Genomic DNA, 18,384 nt, shown 5'->3' on the forward strand with positions numbered 1-18,384 from the left:
TTTCACAAAGCAAATGGACAGCATTTTTGAATTAGAGCTTGTATCTGAAGGTGGCAACGAAAACACCTGCGTGTAGGTGAATGTGACATGTTTTACCCCGAGACTTGGGTCCGGACTTTACAGTTTTTTCAAATAACTCTATTACCCAAGACATTGAAGTGGGGGGATTTATTTCTCATAAAATACAAAGTTAGAGTTATTACATGACAATATGCCAAGCAATAGAGGCCGACATAACTCAAGTGAAGGTTTAGCTTACCTTTTCTCTAAAGCTGTTGTTGAACTTCTTACATTAAGAGCTTGCTGTGAACAATGGGCAAGAAAACTCATCAGCAGGAGCTAATAGACAAGTCCTCCCACTCAGAACTGTCAAGTTTATAGGACCGAACCATCCACTTCGTGCTCATTTAGCAGTGTCCTCAAAGCCAGTTCTCGGGAAAGGAAGCATTTGCTGGTGTTTGGTGCAGAATGGAAGAGTTCCCTATTCTTATATCCGGAGCTGGTCCCCAGGTCTGAACCTCTTTGATCACAGAAAAGCAAGCTGACTTGGTAGCCATCCACAGTAGCCTGGGACAGAAACAACCCACTCCACATCTATCCATTAAGTCTTAAAAACCTTTGTATGCGTTTAATTTTGTCTGGAAAAATGGATGAGAAGTGCCTGAGGACGAATTCAGCTGGGAAGACAGACATTATCCTCTTTAGAACATAGGGAAGTTTTGTAGTTTTCCTGGTACAGTAAGGGGGGAACAGAGTTGAATATCAATTTACCTGGTTAAGGCTGCAAAATTTTCAATGCAGCTGGTCAGAAATTATTCAAGAGCATAGAAAACTGAAAGAATACTTAATAAAAACAAGTTTTTTCCCATTTACTTTCAGGGTACACATGGAAATCCTGGTATCAAAGGTGAGCGAGGACCAAAAGGAAATCCGGTAAATGAATAAACCGTTTTCTATGAAGCTTACACATCATGTATATTTATTTAGACAATGTCTTCATAGGTTTTCTTTGTTCTTTTGTTTTGTTTTGTTTCTGTCAATTTGACCCAACCTAGAGTTATTTGAGAAGCGAATCATCAATTGAAAAAAAAATATGCCCCCATCGATTGCCTATAGGCAAGTCTGTACTGCATCTTCTTGATTAATAATTGATGTGGGTCAGTCGCATGGCAGGTGCCACCCCTGGGCACATGGTCCTGAGTTATATAAGAAAGTACTCTGAGCAAGCTGCCAGGAGCAAGTCAGTAAACAGTTTTTCTCTGTGGCCTCTGTTTCGATTCCTGCCTCCATGTTCCTGTCTTGAGTTCTTGCCCTGACTTCCTTCAGTGGCAGAGTGTGACCAGAGGGTTGTAAATAAAAACAAGCTGTTTCCTCTATAAATTTCTCTAGGTCATAATTTCTTATCACAGCAATAGAAACTATAACTAAAGTTAAATCACTCTTGATGAGCCAAGAACTCACTCTCAGACTCCTGAGTGCTGGCATTAGAGACATGAACCACTACATTTAACAATTTCTGTTGTATACGAAAAGCTGATAAGAAGAGACAAATGATGCAACCCACTTTAAAGAAAGGAAATAAAGTTAATAAAGGAGAAAATAGAGATTTTCATTGAGTAAATAAAAGAAATTTGGCCAAGCAAAGGGTCCTCTTTAAAAATAACTATTTATATATTTGGAAAGTTTGGATTCCACAGGATTTTTCTTTAAAAATAAACAATTTTCTAGTTCATGCAATCTTGTTTTTTGGTGTTTTGAGTTTCAAGAAATGTTTCTTTTCTTCTTTCTTTTCTTTACAGCAATGGAAGCTTCAACTTTAAGTAATAATAACTAGTAATATTATGTGCGAGGCCCTTGCTCTCTGTGCAAGAACTTGGCACACACATTTTGGGGAGAAATTAGGCAATACTTAAGAATCATTAAAACATGCAAACTTTACTCCCATTTCTAAGAATATTATAATACATATAACACTATTTGCATGAGAGTATTCTTGGCGCTAGCCTGCTTGCCGAGGAGAGGGCATTCTTGGGGCTTGCTACAAAACCATCTCAGGTTCACGTAATCTATCTATCAGGTGCCACTGGTGCCATCACACCTTCTTTTGTTATGTTCAGAACTAGGCTCTAAAGCAATATTCACTTTTCATTAGTTTGGTTTGTAGTTCTGTGCCCCATACTTTATTTTCCTAAGTCTTGCTGAAATCAGGCATCTTTCTTGAGGAACATTTTAGAAAATAGTCAAAGCCCCTTGGAGAAAAGCCAGAGTGTCATGTTCCAGAAAAACACAAAGCTGTGTTTGAGAAAAATACCGTGCTGTAAACTGGAATGTGGCTGAAGTTGTGAAAATCTATCTGTGTTGTGCCTTGAACATCTGGCTTTACTCCAAAAAGCCAAACCTTATCTGAAGTGCTATTTTCCTCTTAAATTAAATGGTGAAAATGTCAATAGTTGAAGCTTAAGATTCTTCTCTAATTGGGTTAACCCATTATCTAGGAATAGCACATTTTATTGGGCAATCAATCACTTGCTGAGGAATTTTGACTGAGTTTGTTGTTTGTTGCAGGGTGATGCTCAGAAAGGAGAAACAGGAGAAAGAGGTCCTGGGGTATGTGCAAAATTGGAATGCGTTTCTGACAAATGATCTGGGATTCTGTGACTGACTGGCTTGACCCTGCAGTGCAATTGCAAAATTGATTGCTACTTACCTGTGCTCTTGACAATCAGGCAGATAGGATCTCAGCAGGAGAACTATGGGGAGAAAATGCTCTGATCAACAGGGTGGTGATGGGACCTATGACATTTCCCAGTGCCCAGCTGAACTATTTGGGAAAGACTGAAGTGACAAAGGCACTTTGCCTTACTTCTTGTGGGTATTTTTTCTTAAATGATAAAAAATAAGCTAGAATTTGCAAAAGGGTAAGAATTATATTTATTATATTTTCCAAACTATGCTTTTGTCAGTTCAGTTCTGTTGACAAAAATAACTTTATCATTCTGCTTAGTTTCTTGAGATTGCTTGGGAAATAATTATGGTATGTTAATACATTTTTAATTTTGCATAATCTTCTAGGGCATTGCAGTAAGAACAGCAAATAGCAACGCTGATAGTGACAAGCAGGGCTTGCATTGTGTTGCCCCTTTTTGCTTATCCCCTTGGCTACAGTAAACAGTCACAGAATCAGAACTTGAGTTTTAAGAAGCTGATCTCTTAGAGTTGTTAATTAGCCCCATGGAAGCCTCTGCCAGGAAGCTTGATCCCATCGATAGGAGTTTGTTTGAACTTCTGCTACCTGTTCAGGAAGTACTTCTTAGTTGTCTTCTAGAACCCCAAAGCTAGGTTTTCTAGGTGATGGGAAGCTCCTGAAACTTGAGGTGAGGTAAATAGCTCAGGAGCTGTGAAAGAAGCAAATTATCTTAAACAAGAACTTGGAGTGGGGACAAAGAAGAGAGACAGAACTAAGATGATTATATAAATTTGACCCTGTAAAATTTTTGTAAAAACATTTTTGACCCTATAACTTGAAGTATGATGGTACTTGAAATCATAAAATTTTTATTCCTAGAAATGAGAAAATCAGAAGCAAACTTGGCAGAGACTGGTAATACAGCTTGTGATATTTTAAATTGGAATTTTTAAAGCCAGTGATTAAGATGCCCTGGAAGGGAAAAACAAACAAGTAAATAAACTCCTGAAGAGGTGACCAACTGATAAAGTGGCCAGGAATTTCAGAAGAAAACAAGACTATACCATGAACAAAGTAACATTTCTTTGTTTCTGCAGAGTTCTATTGGCTCATTCCAAAATGTATTCTTTCCTCTTTCAATATAAAGTAATAACAACAATTTTAAGTGGTGGAGCATTTTAATGGGTAGAGGATATCCCAAGAATTCTGAAATGAGAAGCCAACATATTCTCGGCATGATGAATATGGATGATTTCTGCAGGAAATATCAGATTAACTGACTAAAATGTGATCTTTAATTCCAAGCACCATCTTGGAAATTGAACAATTTATGTGAACAAATATTTCTACACTGGATTAAATTATGCTGTCACTCTATCTTTGGCCAACTCTACTTTCAGCTTCTATTACTAAGCACCCACTAATTTAGAAAGAAGGCTTATTTCCTCTCTGAAATTCCTATCTGGAAATGTTACATAAAAATAAATTTTTTGTAGGATGCATGGGTAACTGCAGTATTACCTCATTTATGCCCTTGGTTTCTCCAGCTTGCATTAAATACGTCTTCCAATTCTATTTTCATCTTTGAAATATAGTTGTAGGATAATGATGGAAAGAACTTGCTGTTTCTTGGAGTTGGCAATTTCCCAGTCCATTTCATACCCAGAATTGTTTCTCTCAGAGGGCTTATGGGAATGACACAGTGGAAAGGATTCCTCAGTCGAGGTGCTGGCATCTCACTTAGTGTGAGATAAAAACCAATAACTCAAAGGTCACTGACTCATTAGGGCTGATAGAGGAACCATTCATTTCCCTGATGTTATACATTCTAGACTGAATGGGAAGGGAGGACCATGAAGGACACAGACATTTACGAATATTCTAAAGGGCATCATCTCAGCTCATTTCAAACCCAGCCTCCCTAACAGACCCTGAGATTCAGCGACAATAGTTAAATAGTTTTGAAGTCTGTATAACCAGTTGAAAGCACTGGTGTTTGTTGGTTATCATGTTCACAGTGACTTGCAGTGTGCACTCTCTCCTTTGGTTTGGTTTGGGCCAAAGGGTAAGGAGCTGGGTTTGAAAAACAGAAAGCAGGAACTGGGACTAGAATGTAATAGGAAAGCACAGGTTCATTCTTCTCCTTAGTAACCAACTGCACATCCCCCAGTGGAGGGGGATGTAAAGTAGCCTGAGCTTATGTGCTCTTACTTCCAAGACTGGTTGATGGGATTTGCTGCACTTTGTACATGAAAAATACCCAGTGTTTCCTCTAATACTGTTTTATAATACCTTACCCTGGCCTTTCATTTCTCTTTTAACCTAGGGGATTCCTGGCTACAAGGGTGACAAGGTAAGTTGGTAACCTCTAGTTGACCAGAATTTTAGAAATAAGATCGTACACATAGTTTACTTATGCACTGTTATTGCCTTTCCTCATTTCCAAGTATACTCTTAAGTCAGTTAGTGTGGACTAATAATCAATATAAGATATGGATATGTGTTGTAGAGGGTGGAGGTGCCCCTAAGAGTCCAGTGTCCCTCTAACTCTGCAAACATGAATTTTACATTACAGAACCTGATTTGACAAAAAGAAAAGCAACGTAGGTTTTCAGATAAAAATATTTCTCCATGCAAACAAATGCAGCAGTGCTAGCACTTAGAGTAAGTAGCGGTGTTGTTGCTTATATTCTATGAGAACCTAGATTCTGACCACCTCCTAAAGGAAGGAGAGGCTTGGCTGTGGGTAAGCAACAAGAGTGGGAATCGTACAGGAAGCACTTCTGGGCCCGTTGAACATCAAGGCTTACAGCTTCTTTTCTTGTGGAAAGAACAGGCTATAGGAAGTTCAGGGCTTTTGTTTTGGGGTCAGACTGCATAGATATTTAAGCTATCTATTTGTTGTTCTTTGCTTGATTTTTCCAAACCAGATCCTCATCTATCCCAGGCTGGCCTCCAACTTGCTATGTAGTGGAAGATGACCTCCTTCCTCTACTTCCTATCTTGGGAAACAAGTATGTTCGGACACTTCCAGTTCATCTGGTGCTAGGGATGGGACCCAGAACTTCAAACATACTGGGCAAGCATTCTGCCAAATGAGCTGCATCCCAGCCCTATTTCTTTCTCTTTCTTTCTTTCTTTCTTTCTTTCTTTCTTTCTTTCTTTCTTTCTTTCTTTCTTTCTATCTATCTATCTTCAATGTAGAAGGAACATAATTTTATTTGAAAATACGCACATGTAGATTTCAGAACATAAATAAATCTGTTACTTGTGATTTTTACCAAATTAAGTTCCTTTTTTGAAGTGTTGTCGACTGAACCAGGGACTCATATATATGAGGAGGTATACTACCTCATATCCATAGCCACACACAGCTCATCTAACTGGATTTATTCATCCACCCAGAAGCACTTTCTTTTTCTTTGATTGTTTTTATTGAGCTATATATTTTTCTCCACTCACCTCCCTTCCTCTCCCTCCCCTTCTACCCTCACCCATGGTCCCCATGTTCCCAATTTACTCAGGAGATCTTGTCTTTTTCTACTTCTCATGTAGTTTAGATCCATGTATGTCTCTCTTAGGGTACTTATTGTTGTCTAGGTTTTCTGGGATTGTGAATTGTAGGCTTGTTTTCTTTGCTTTATGTCTAAAAGTCACTTATGAGTGAGTACATATGAAAAAGTGTTCCCTTTACCCCACATCCTCTCCAGCATAAGTTGTTTTTCATCTTGGCCATTCTTACAGGTATAAGATGGAATCTCAGAGTTGTTTTGATTTGCATTTCTCTGATGATTCAGGATGTTGAGCATTTCCTTAAGTGTCTTTCAGCAATTTTAGATTCCTCTGTTGAGAGTTCTCTGTTTAGGTCTGTACCCCATTTTTTATTAGATTATTTGTTCTTCTGATGACCAACTTCTTGAATTCTTTGTTTATTTTGGAGATCAGCCCTCTGTCTGATGTGGGGTTGGTGAAGATCTTTTCTGTAGGCTGCTGTTTTGTCTTGTTGACTGTGCCCTTGGCTTTACAGAAGCTTTTCAGTTTCAGGAGGTCCAATTTATTAATTGTGTGTCTGTGCTACTGGGATTATATTTAAGGAAGTGGTCTCCTGTGCCAATGCATTCAAGTGTACTTCCCACTTTCTCTTCTGGGAAGTTCAGTGTGGTTGGCTTGGTGTTGAGGTCTTTGATCCATCTGGACTTGAGTTTTATGCATGGCGATAGATATGGATCTATTTTCATTCTTCTACATGTTGATATCCAGTTATGCCAGTACCATTTGTTAAATGTGCTTTCTTTTTTCCATTATATATTTTTTGCTTCTTTGTCAAAAATCAAGGGTTCATAGGTGAGTGGATTGATATCTGAGTCTTTGATCTGGTTTCATTGGTCCTCCTGTCTGTTTTTATGCCAATACAATGTTGTTTTCAGTACTGTAGCTCTGTAGTAGAGTTTGAAGTCAGGGATTGTGATGCATCCAGAAGTTCCTTTATTGTACAATATTGCTTTGGTTATCCTGGGTTTTTTGCTTTTCCACATGAAGTTGAGTATTGTTCTTTTGAGGTCTGTGAAGACTTTTGCTGGGATTTTGCTGGGCATTGCCTTGAATCTGTAGATTGCTTTGGGTAAGATTCTACCTACCCAAGAGCGTGGGAGATCTATTTTCTGGTGTCTTCTTCAGTTTCTTTCTTCAAAGATTTAAAGTTCTTGTCATACAAGTCTTTAACTTGTTTGGTTAGAGTTACTCCAATATATTTTATGCTATTTGTGGCCATTCTGAAGGGTAATGTTTCTCTGTTTTCTTTCTAAACCCATTTATCATCTGTGTAAAGGTTGGCTACGGATTTTTCTTTTAATTAATCTTGTATCTTGTTATATTACTGGAGGTGTTTAAGTTTCTTGGTAGAATTTTTGGAGTCGCTTATGTAAACTATCATCTCATCAGCAAATAGTGAGAGTTTGACTTCTTTTCTGATTTGTATCCCCTCGATCTCCTTTTGTTGTCTTATTGCTCTAGCTAGAGCCCCAAGTACTATGTTGAATAGATATGGAGAGAGTGGACAACCTTGTCTTATTCCTGATTTCAGTGGGCTCACTTTTAGTTTCTCTTCATTTAATTTGATGTTGGTTATTGGCTTGCTGTATATTGCCTTTATTATGTTTGGCTATATTCCTTGTATCCCTGCTCTCTCCAAGACATTTATCATCAAGGGATGTTGTATTTTGTTGAAGGCTTTTTCAACATCTAATTAGATGATCATATATTTTCTTTTACAGTTTGTTTATATGTCAATGTTGATTACATTGACAGATTTTCATATGTTGAACCATCCCTGCATATTGGGATGAAACCAACTTGATCATGGTGATGATTTTTCTGATGTGTTCCTGCATTTGGTTTGTCAGTATTTTAATGAATATTTTTGCATCAATGTTCATAAGTGAGATTTGTCTGTAATTCTCTTTCTTAGTAATGTCTTTATGTGATTTGGGTATCAGGGTAATTATAGCCTCATAAAAAGAGTTTGGCAATGTCCCTTCTGTTTCTATTGTGTGAAATAATTTGAGGAGTATTGGCATTAGTTCTTCTTTGAAAATCTGGCAGAATTCTGAGCTGAAAACATCTGGTCCTGGGATATTTTTTCAGTTGGGTGACTTTTTGTGACTGTTTCTATTTCTTTAGCAGTTATAGGTCTATTTAATTTGTTTATCTGATCCTGATTTAATTTGGTAATTCATATTTATCCAGAAAGTTGTCCATTTTTTAAGTGTTCCAATTTTGTGGAGTACAGGTTTTCTAAATATGACCTAATAATTCTCTGGATTTCCTCCATGTCTGTTGTTATGTCCCCCTTTTCATTTCTGATTTTGTTAATTTGGATATTCTATCCCTGCCTTTGGTGCATTTGGAGAAAGGTTTTTCTATTTTGTTGATTTTCTTGAAGAATCAACTCTTTGTCTCCTTGATTATTTGTATTGTTTTCTTTGTTTCTATTTTGTTGATTTCAACTCTCAATTTGATTATTTCCTGTCATTTAATCTTCCTGCATGTGTTTGCTTCTATTTGTTCTAGAGTTTTCAGGTGTTCTGATTATTTGTTAGTGTGGGATTGTTTCACCTTTTTTATGTAGGCATTTAGTGCTATGAACTTTCCTCTTAACACTGCTTTCATTGTGTCCCATAAATTTGGGTATGTTGTGTGGTCATTTTCATTGAATTTTAGGAACTCTTTAATTTTTTCCTTTATTTCTTCCTTGACCCATTGATGATTCAGGTGAGCATTGTTTAATTTCCATGTATTTGTGGGCTTTCTGGAGTTAGTGTTGCTCTTGAATTCTAATTTTAAGCCATGGTGATCTGATAAGATACATGGGGTTATTCCAATTTTTTGTCTTTGTTGAGGTTTGCTTTGTTACCTAGTATGTGGTCAATTTTTGAGAAGGTTCCATGAGGTGCTGAGAAAATATATTCTTTTATGTTTATATTCTGTATATGTCTGTTAAGTCCATTTGAGTCAGAACATCTGTTAGTTCTCTTATTTCTCTGATAATTTTCCATCTGAGAAACCTGTTCAGTGGTGAGAGTGGGATGTTGAAGTTTACCAAATTAGTGTGTGGGGTTTAATGTGTGATTTAAGCTTTAGAAGTGTTTCTTTTACATATGAGGGTGCATAGATGTTCAGTATTGAGATTTCTTCTTGATGGATTTTTCTTGTGGCTAATATAAAATGTCCTTCTTTGTGTCTTTTTACTGAGTTTAGTTTGAAGGCTATTTTGTTATATATTAGGATAGCTACACCAGCTTCTTTCTTAGGTCCATTTATTGGAATTTTTTTCCCAACCCTTTACTCTGAGGTGATGTCTGCCTTTGAGATTGAGGTGTATTTCTTGTATGAGCAGAAGGATGGATTCTGTTTTCATATCCAATCTGTTAGCTTGTGTCTTTTTATAGTCAGTTGAGTCCATTGATATTTAGGGATATTAATGACCAGTGACTGCTAGCTCCTATTTTTCTTTTTCTTTTTTGTTATTGGTGGTGTTATTGTGCGTGTTTTTCTCTTCTTTTGGATTTGCCACTATGAGATCATCTATTGTCTGTTTGGGGATGTAGCTAACTTCTTTGGGTTGGAGTTTTCCTCCTAGTACTTTGTGTAGGGCTGGGTTTGTGGCTAGGTATTGGTTAAATCTTGTTCTGTCATGTAATATCTTATTTTGTCCATCTATGGTGATTGAAAGTTTTTCTGGGTATAATAGTCTGGGTTGGCATCCATGGTCTCTTAATGTCTGCATAACACTTGACCAAGACCTTCTGACTTTCACTGTTTCTATTGAGAAGTCAAGTATAATTCTGATAGGTCTGCCTATGTATGTTACCTGGCCTTTTTCCTTTGCAGCTCTTAATATTCTTTCCTTCTTTATTATTTATTTCTTTATGTTTAGTGTTTTAATTATTATGTGGTGAGGGTACTTTTTTTTATCCAGTCTATTTGGTGCTCTGTAAGCTTCTTGTATCTTTATAGGCACATCTTTCATTAGGTTTGGAAAGCTTTCTTCTATGATTTTGTTGAATATGTTTTCTGTGCTTTTGAATTGGACTTCTCCTTCTTCTATACCTATTATTCTTAGGTTTGACCTTTCATGGTGTCTCATATTTCTTGAACACTTTGTATTAAGCTTTTGCTAGATTTAATGTTTTCTTTGACTGATGAGTCTATTTCCTCTATTGTATCTTTAGCACTTGAGATTCTCTTATTCTGCTGTTCATGCTTACATTTGTGGTTCCTGAACGCTTTCTCATAATTTCCATTTCTATAATTCACTTGGTTTGTGTTTTCTTTACTGTCTCTATTTTGGTTTTCAATTCTTGAATAGTGTCTTTCATCTGCTTGATTGCTTTTTCTTTTTTCTTTAATGGATTGTTGATTTATTCCAGTTCTTTATTGTCTTTTCCTCCATTTCTTTGAGGGAATATTTCATTTCCTCTTTAATGACCACAAACATTCTCCTAAAGTTAATTTTCTTCTGCTCTATCTATATTTGGTTATTCATGTCTTGCCATTTTTTTTTTGGTGTCATGTTGTGTTGAGTGTGTTCTTAGCTTGTCTACCCATATTTTCTTCTGATTTGTGTAGTTGGGGCTGTGTCTCTGGTGATCAATCTTCCAGGTGCCAGTGAATTCAAGGCTCAGGTGGTTGCTCCTCGTGGTACAGTCAGGACCATGGTTCCAGTCAACTTGGAGGTCACTTGGTATTCCTGAAGGTCATTCAGCACTCTAGGGGTTGGGGTTTCTCTGCAATACAGGGGTCATTCAGGCCTGCTCTGTTGAGGTTGCTTGCTTGGGGCTGCTCCCTCAGCGGTGGCTTGTAGTTGCTCCTGGGGAAATTGTTGCCCTCGGGCCTGCTCCAGTGGAGGTCACTGGCTCAAGCTGCTCCTGTGGAGAACTCTTGGGCCTTCTCCGTCTGAGGTAGCTGACTCAGGCCTGTTCCCACAGATGTCTCTGGCTTGGACCTGCTCCCTGGAGGTCCCTGACTGTGCCCATTCCTGCAGAGGTCTCTGGCTTGGGCCCCTTTTTAATTTTTTACAAATATATTTTTCAAGTAGGGAGCACAACATTAGTTTGAGAGTTGGATTTATAATGCTCAATTCTCTCTAAGCATGACACAGGCCACAAAACTAGCAGGGAAGAATTTACACATAGGCCGATAAGCATAGCTAGAGCATTGGTATGTCAAAAAGAGGAAGGGTTAAAGCATCCCACATTTTCTAACTCAGTAACTTGAAAACCATGAACAGCTCAAGATACCAGAGCATCTATTTCTTCTTCTACATGGAATGGATTAATATAGACCTGGGTGATTTACATAGTTATTGGGTAGTCAGATGGGATACTGGGTGTGCTAGCATATTGTAAGCGGTTCGCTGGCACATAACTGTAAAGTGTTATTATGAAAAGGAAAGAGAAAGATATTAATAAAATTGATATTTGTAAAAATTTGAAAAAAAAATACAAGGTTTTCTTATGTATGGTTGAGTAAAATCATGAAAGAGCCTCTTCATGTTGATGTAAACAGTGTGTGTGTGTGTGTGTGTGTGTGTGTGTAGTCATTTAAACTCCTGGGGAATTATAGACTTACTGGAAGAGTCCTTTCTCACATGGAAAATACAAACTGTCAGAGCAGAGTTGTTCAGGTCAGTTGACATTCAGATCAAGATTCAAGACGGAATCATGAGGGATAGTATTAAGAACTTGAGGCTGGGCCAGGGCAGATCTGTTCAAATCTCCCCAAAGCACTTGCTCACTAGAATTACGTGATTATGATCATTCTACAGGCGTTCATAAGCCCACCCCCCCAAAAAAAAAAAAGAAAAAAATGAAACTGTCTTTGCGGAGGCAAATAAAATGGAGACAATCTTTTCATTGTTAAAAATCTGTCCACAAAACAAATACTGTTCCTCAGGACCTGTTGCTAAAAAAAAAATCTGTCTGAGGACAAATGGAATGTGAATTCTGGCCAAAAGAATTTTGAACGTATTTATGGTAGTTTTCTGTTTGATATTTTGGTCATTTTGTTCCCACCCAAAATCAGGAAATTAACTGCACTCTAAATTAGACTTCAAGAGCGATTTTTCCACTTACATTCTGAAGTAAACGTTCAACTTATTCTCAGGGAAAATTCAGTTTTTCCTGGATCAGTTTGACTGACAGGCTCTGGTGAGAATAGATGAATCACTTTGAACAGAGCACAGCTGGCTGTGAGAGAGGCACCTTCCTCCCCTCTGTCCAGATTCTAGCAGGAGCTGGGCAGTGTCCTATGGAGAGGTTCCGTGAATGGAAAGTAGTTTATGGCCCATGGCAGTGTGCTTTGTTGAGCTATGGGTGATTAGTAACCTGGACTTGGATGTCTAACAGAGTCAAGTTTGCAGTCACGGCAATGTAATGTCTCCACGCCTTGCATTCCCTTCAGATGGTTGGGATATACATGTAAATACCAACATAGATATGTTGTGAAGATATGTAATCATGGAAAGGCTTAAGACATAAACTTTGTGCCCATACCTGGTGACTACACGGCCATTTCCTTACAGCAGTGCTACTCAGTGTGTGGCACACATCCTGGCAGTCAGTTTAGTTGACATTAAGCAATAAGATAAACTCTGCACACCATATGAACTAATTGTATTACAAGCTTCAGGACTTCTGTGTTTATTTTAATGCAGTACTCTGTATCACTAAGACACTGGGATTTCAGCTATTTATTTTCATAGTTTGACTTCTTCTAAAGAGGAGTGATGCTCTGAATCTCTATGTTGTTGTGCTGTGAGTAATGTGTGCTAGAGGAACAAATAGATAATAACAGAAGCAGAGCTTACTGAAGGGCTCTGGACTAGTAAGATTCACAGCTAGCACCTAAGTAAACCATTAACCACTTCAGTTCAGTTTCCTTGCTTTAACAGTAATAATAGCTTCAAGACTCAGAATAAAGATACATATGGAATCATTTTCAGGTGCTATAGAATCTTATTAACATCTGCTGTTAATATTTTGGAGAAAGTTGAGTTCTTTCCAATTGGCTGGTGTTTTCAGTTCTAACTGCCAGAAGTTTGAAAAGTCTGAGAGAATGGGTTATTATTCAGAGGTTCTCATTTCACTTGTACAACTGCAAAACTTGTGAAAAAATAAATATTGATCTTAATGTTTTAATTGTGAAAATTGTATATTATACTTTAAATTTTTATGGCTAGTATAATGGTCACAGTGATCTCAAGAACTTATCTATCACCACATTTATCATTTCTTACAGTGATAATACTTGAAATTTATTCTTTTAATGATCAAGAGTAAAATTGTTATTAGTTGTAGCCAATACATATTTTGTATATATCACTAGATACACAATCGACCTTTTGAACTAATTGCTCACCTCTGACTGAAACCTGTGTTATTTGACCAGTCTCACTAAACCCCCATGTGTTGTCCTCATTCCACCATTCTTCTCTCTGATTCTATGAATTTATCTTTTTTTTTTCCACATGTAAGTGCAATCATGGGAGTGTTCATCTTTGCCATTGGTTTATTTCATTTAATGTATGTCCTCAGGTGAATCCGTGTTGTCAGAAACAGGATTCTTACAAGCTGAATGGTATTCCATCTTATTTCTCTCTCTCTCTTTCTCCCTCTTTGCTTCTCTGTCTGTCTGTCTCTCTATAAATGTGTGTGTATATGCATCACACTTTCTTAACTTTTTTGAACACAAATGCTCAGTCTATAAAGCTAAACTAACATTTATATAAAGCAGTAAAAATCAAGTAATACCAGCAGATTATCATTATAAACTCTGGAGCATGATTTTAATGTTAGTGTTTGTGGTAGCGTGCTAGGCAGCTGGCACAGCGAGAGTAATAACGAAAGCTATGCAGCACGCTCAACAGTGCACCCATTTTCCTCTGGGGGATCTTGCTAACTCGTCATGGATGCCCTCTCCAGACATAATACTGTCAGCCTTGCGATCTTTCCATTAGTTTTCTATGCCAATGCTGTTAGCTGATCAAGGTCAGTACTCAGACTGGAGCATAACATTGTGAACATATAGAGGGACTTTCAATTAAAGGGGAGCTGGGTTCAGATCCTGATTCTATTCTAAACTTGCTATGTGATATATATACTATATATAATATATATCCTATTCTATACTAGCTATATGATTGGGAATTTATATTTTCCTAATTGTAAGAATTATAAAGCCAATTGTGTTAAAGTATCATTTGGCATCAGATCACTATCCAAAGAGAATGAAATATGGTAGATGATCAGTTATTTTCCTTCAAATTCCATTTCTTTCTCAGAAATGACAAGCCCTCATCAGATGAATAACTTTATTTATTGATTTGAATAACTTTAGAGTAAATTGGAATAACTCAAAGACAAAAAGTTCAAAGTTCAATTCCTGCTCCCCCAGTATTGATGATGAAATGGCGTGAAATTGTGCAGAGTGCTTGCCTTATGTAATGATGCTGATTCTTTTTCTAAAGCTTGGAATATTGAAGGCTGCCGACTTATTTATTTATTTATCTATTTATTTGTAGGGTGAACGAGGAGAATGTGGTAAACCAGGAATGAAAGGTGACAAAGTAAGGAAAACAGTTTCGAAGTGTTAACAGTTTGATCCCTTTTGGCCTGAGTCTCTTTGAGAAACAAATCCTTGAATGAACTATGTACATCTCTCCTAGAGCTGGAGTTCAGTTTCCACATCTAAAACATGTAAACACTGAAGTAAGCATGTAAGACATGAAATAAACATGTAAGAACTGAAGTAAACACAAAGTAAACAGGTAAAAAAATGAAGTAGAAAACCAAAGAATACACAACTTAGATAATGAAGTCCCCCCCCACAAACCATTAAGGCCATTTGTGACATCCCATCTTTAGGTCAGTCTATTGGACATTATGGGGGGAAGAATAACTAGCAAGTCAATGCAAGGGTCAGTGGGGCACACTGGAATGGCCTTCTGATGCAGCTTCACACAGAGGAGTGAAAAGCACCATGAGGTTAGTGACATTATAGGAAGCATGCGGTAGACCTAGACATAAGGATTTGAAATATAGAGAATGCAGTAAGACACAAACAATGGTATAACTGTTTACCTTAGTTCAATATAAATGTGGGAAAGGACCTTGAACTAGAGACGTATTCAACTTCACATGCTGAATACTTTTATAGATCCAAACTACACAGTGTATACAAAAATATAATTATAAATGATCCCAAAATGCATAGAATAAAAATAGTTGCCATTCTAGTTAAGAACTATTGACTATGAAGGCTATTAATATAATAAAATATAAAACATCTGTGTTAAATATATGAATGGAAGTGACAAGAGAAAATAAGCAGAGGTTAATGAAGAGGATAAAAAATAATACTGGCCTGTTGGAGCAAATTCTTTCCTGGGAGCTGATAAACTACTATAGAGCTGTGGGCAGGTGAATCTGCAGAAAGCAGGTTTGGTGACTATTTCTGGGTAAATTAAAAAGAGTCAATGAGAAATTTCAAATGGAAAAGGGACAGGGGAATTTCTAAATAAGCCAAATACTTGGGAAAGCATTATGAAATTAAAATGGTTGACAAATAATATATTTCATTGACTAAGATGCTAGGTATTATAATGGGCGCCATTCTGTTGTGGAAGCTGCGGGCTGTGTTCCTGCCGCCCCCAGCTCCTGGTCACCTAGCTAGCTTATGCCCGAAATTACAACAGAAATTGTATTCATTTAAACACTGCTTGGCCCATTAACTCTAGCCCTTACAGGCTAATTCTCATATCCCGATCAACCCATCTCTAATAATCTATGTAGCATCAGTCTTACCGGGAAAGATTCAGCATGTCTGACCTGGCAGCTTGCTTCATGGCGTCTGCCCAGGAGAGGGGAGCATGGCCTCTGCTCCAGAGAGCAGAGTTGTCGAGTCTGAGCTCACTTCCTCTTCCTCCCAGCATTCTGTTCTGTTTACTCCACCCACCTATGTTCTAATCTATGAGGGCCAAGCAGTTTCTTGCTTCCGCCATCATTTCCCCTTTTTCTGTTTAAACAAAAAGGAAAAGCATTCACTTTAACAGAGCAAAATTACATATAACAAAACAGTTATCAAGTAAAAATTACAATGTTTACATCTATTTTATCTTTATCATAACTAAGGAAAACTATAACTATAACTAACTATTCTTCAACTCCATCAAAGACTCCAGAAGGATATAATATTACCTAATCAAACAAGAAGTAAGCAACTTACAAAACTCTAGAAATCACTGAGACATCTTGCTGCCTGGACTGTCACCCAAAGTTCCTCTGTACCGTTGGGGCATCCATCTTTGGCCTACAGTCCCATAGTTTCCAGAAGACATTTCCATGAAGCAGGAAATTTCAAAGGCAGTTCAGTCACTATCTGCTGTGTCCTGCAGAATCTCTCGCAGACTCTTTCATGAATCAGGAACCCCAAAAGATCATCTCACCTTTAGGCAAGTTTAGTAATCCTCTCTCTGCAGGTTCTCTGTGTCCAGTTTATACAATAGTCCAGGCAAGAGCAGTTTCTTGCCCAAATGGCTATCAAACTCCATAAGGTGCCTCTTTGATGCCCATCTTCTTTCTTCTTGAAGTAGATTGGTGCTGCCAGGAGCAGACGTGTCTCATTGTCATGAAAAACCCTAAGTTATTAAAACATTAATGCCATATTCTGTAGTCTTTGAAAGATATGAAGAATGTCTATCTAAAATATATCTATGTGCATCTAGAAAATCTAACTAACATGACTACAAACTTGACTATTATGATTATCTATTAACAACCTATATACATTACATTTTTTTTTTTTTTTTTTTTTTTTTTTTTTTTATTTTTATTTTTTATTCTTTTTTAATTAAAATTTCCACCTGCTCCCCGTTTCCCATTTCCCTCCCCTCCTCCCAAATATTGCCCCCTCCCCCCACTCCCCTCCCCCTATCCCCACTCCTCTTCTCCTCCCCCCACACCATTCCCCCTCCCTCTCGATACTGAAGAGCAGTCCAAATTCTCTGCCCTGCGGGAAGACGAAGGTCTTCTATCTACGTCCAGGAAGGTGAGCTTCTAAACAGGCTAAGCTCCCACAAAGCCAGTTCATGTATTAGGATTGAAACCTAGTGCCATTATCCTTGGCTTCTCATCAGTCTTCGTTGACCGCCATGCTCAGAGAGTCCGGAATCAACCCATGCTTATTCAGTCCCAGACCAGCTGGCCTTGGTGGGCTCCTAATAAATCAGTTCCACTGTCACAGTGGGTGGGTGCATCCCTCGTGGTCCTGATTTTTTGCTCTTGTTCTCCCTCCTTCTGCTCCTCATTTGGACCTTAAGAGCTCAGACCGTTGCTCCAAATTGAGACTCTGTCTCTACCTTGATCCATCGCCAGATGAAGGTTCTAAGGTGATATGCAAGATATTCATCAGTATAGGATAGGGTCATTTCAGGTTCCCTCTCCTTAGTTGCCCAAGGTACCAGCTGGGGACATATTCCTGGACACCTGCGAACCCCTCTAGAGTCAAGTCTCTTGCCAACCCTAAGATGGCTCCCTTAGATAGGATATATACTTCGCTGCTCCCGTATCCATCCTTCCTATATCCCAACCATCCCAATCCCCCGAGCTCCTCCCATCCTCCCCTTCTCATATTTCTCATCCCATTTCCCCTTTGCCCCATGCCACCTCACCCGCAAGTTCCCATTTTTTGCCCTGAAATCTTGTCTACTTCCCCCTCTCCATGCGGATGACTATATGATTTTCTTTGGGTTCACTTTCTTATTTAACTTCTATAGGATCGCACATTATATGCTTAATGTCTTTTACTTATGGCTAGAAACCGATTATGAGTGAGTACATCCCATGTTCCTCTTTTTGAGTCTGGGATACCTCACTCAGGATAGTGTTTTCTATTTCCATCCATTTGCACGCAAAATTCGAGAAGTCATTGTTTTTTACTGCTGAGTAGTACTCTAATATGTAAATATTCCACACTTTCTTCATCCATTCCTCCATTGAAGGGCATCTAGGTTGTTTCCAGGTTTTGGCTATTACAAACAATGCTGCTATGAACATAGTTGAACAGATACTTTTGTCATTTGATGTGGCATCTCTTGGGTATATTCCCAATAGTGGTATTACTGGATCTTGGGGTAGGTTGAT

The 18,384-nt window shown here is 38.0% G+C and overlaps 1 protein-coding gene across 1 annotated transcript in view; it reads left to right on the forward strand.

Moving 5' to 3' along the window:
- Col28a1 (collagen type XXVIII alpha 1 chain) overlaps positions 1–18,384 on the forward strand; it is a 162,132-nt gene that overhangs the window by 8,441 nt on the left and 135,307 nt on the right. The window contains exons 5-8 of the mRNA XM_057779390.1: positions 880–933; positions 2,566–2,607; positions 5,013–5,039; positions 14,766–14,810. Coding sequence (XP_057635373.1) covers positions 880–933; positions 2,566–2,607; positions 5,013–5,039; positions 14,766–14,810 — 168 coding nt within the window. The remainder of the gene's footprint in view (positions 1–879; positions 934–2,565; positions 2,608–5,012; positions 5,040–14,765; positions 14,811–18,384) is intronic.

Source organism: Chionomys nivalis, chromosome 1, assembly GCF_950005125.1.
Source record: "Chionomys nivalis chromosome 1, mChiNiv1.1, whole genome shotgun sequence".
Classification (NCBI taxonomy): domain Eukaryota; kingdom Metazoa; phylum Chordata; class Mammalia; order Rodentia; family Cricetidae; genus Chionomys; species Chionomys nivalis.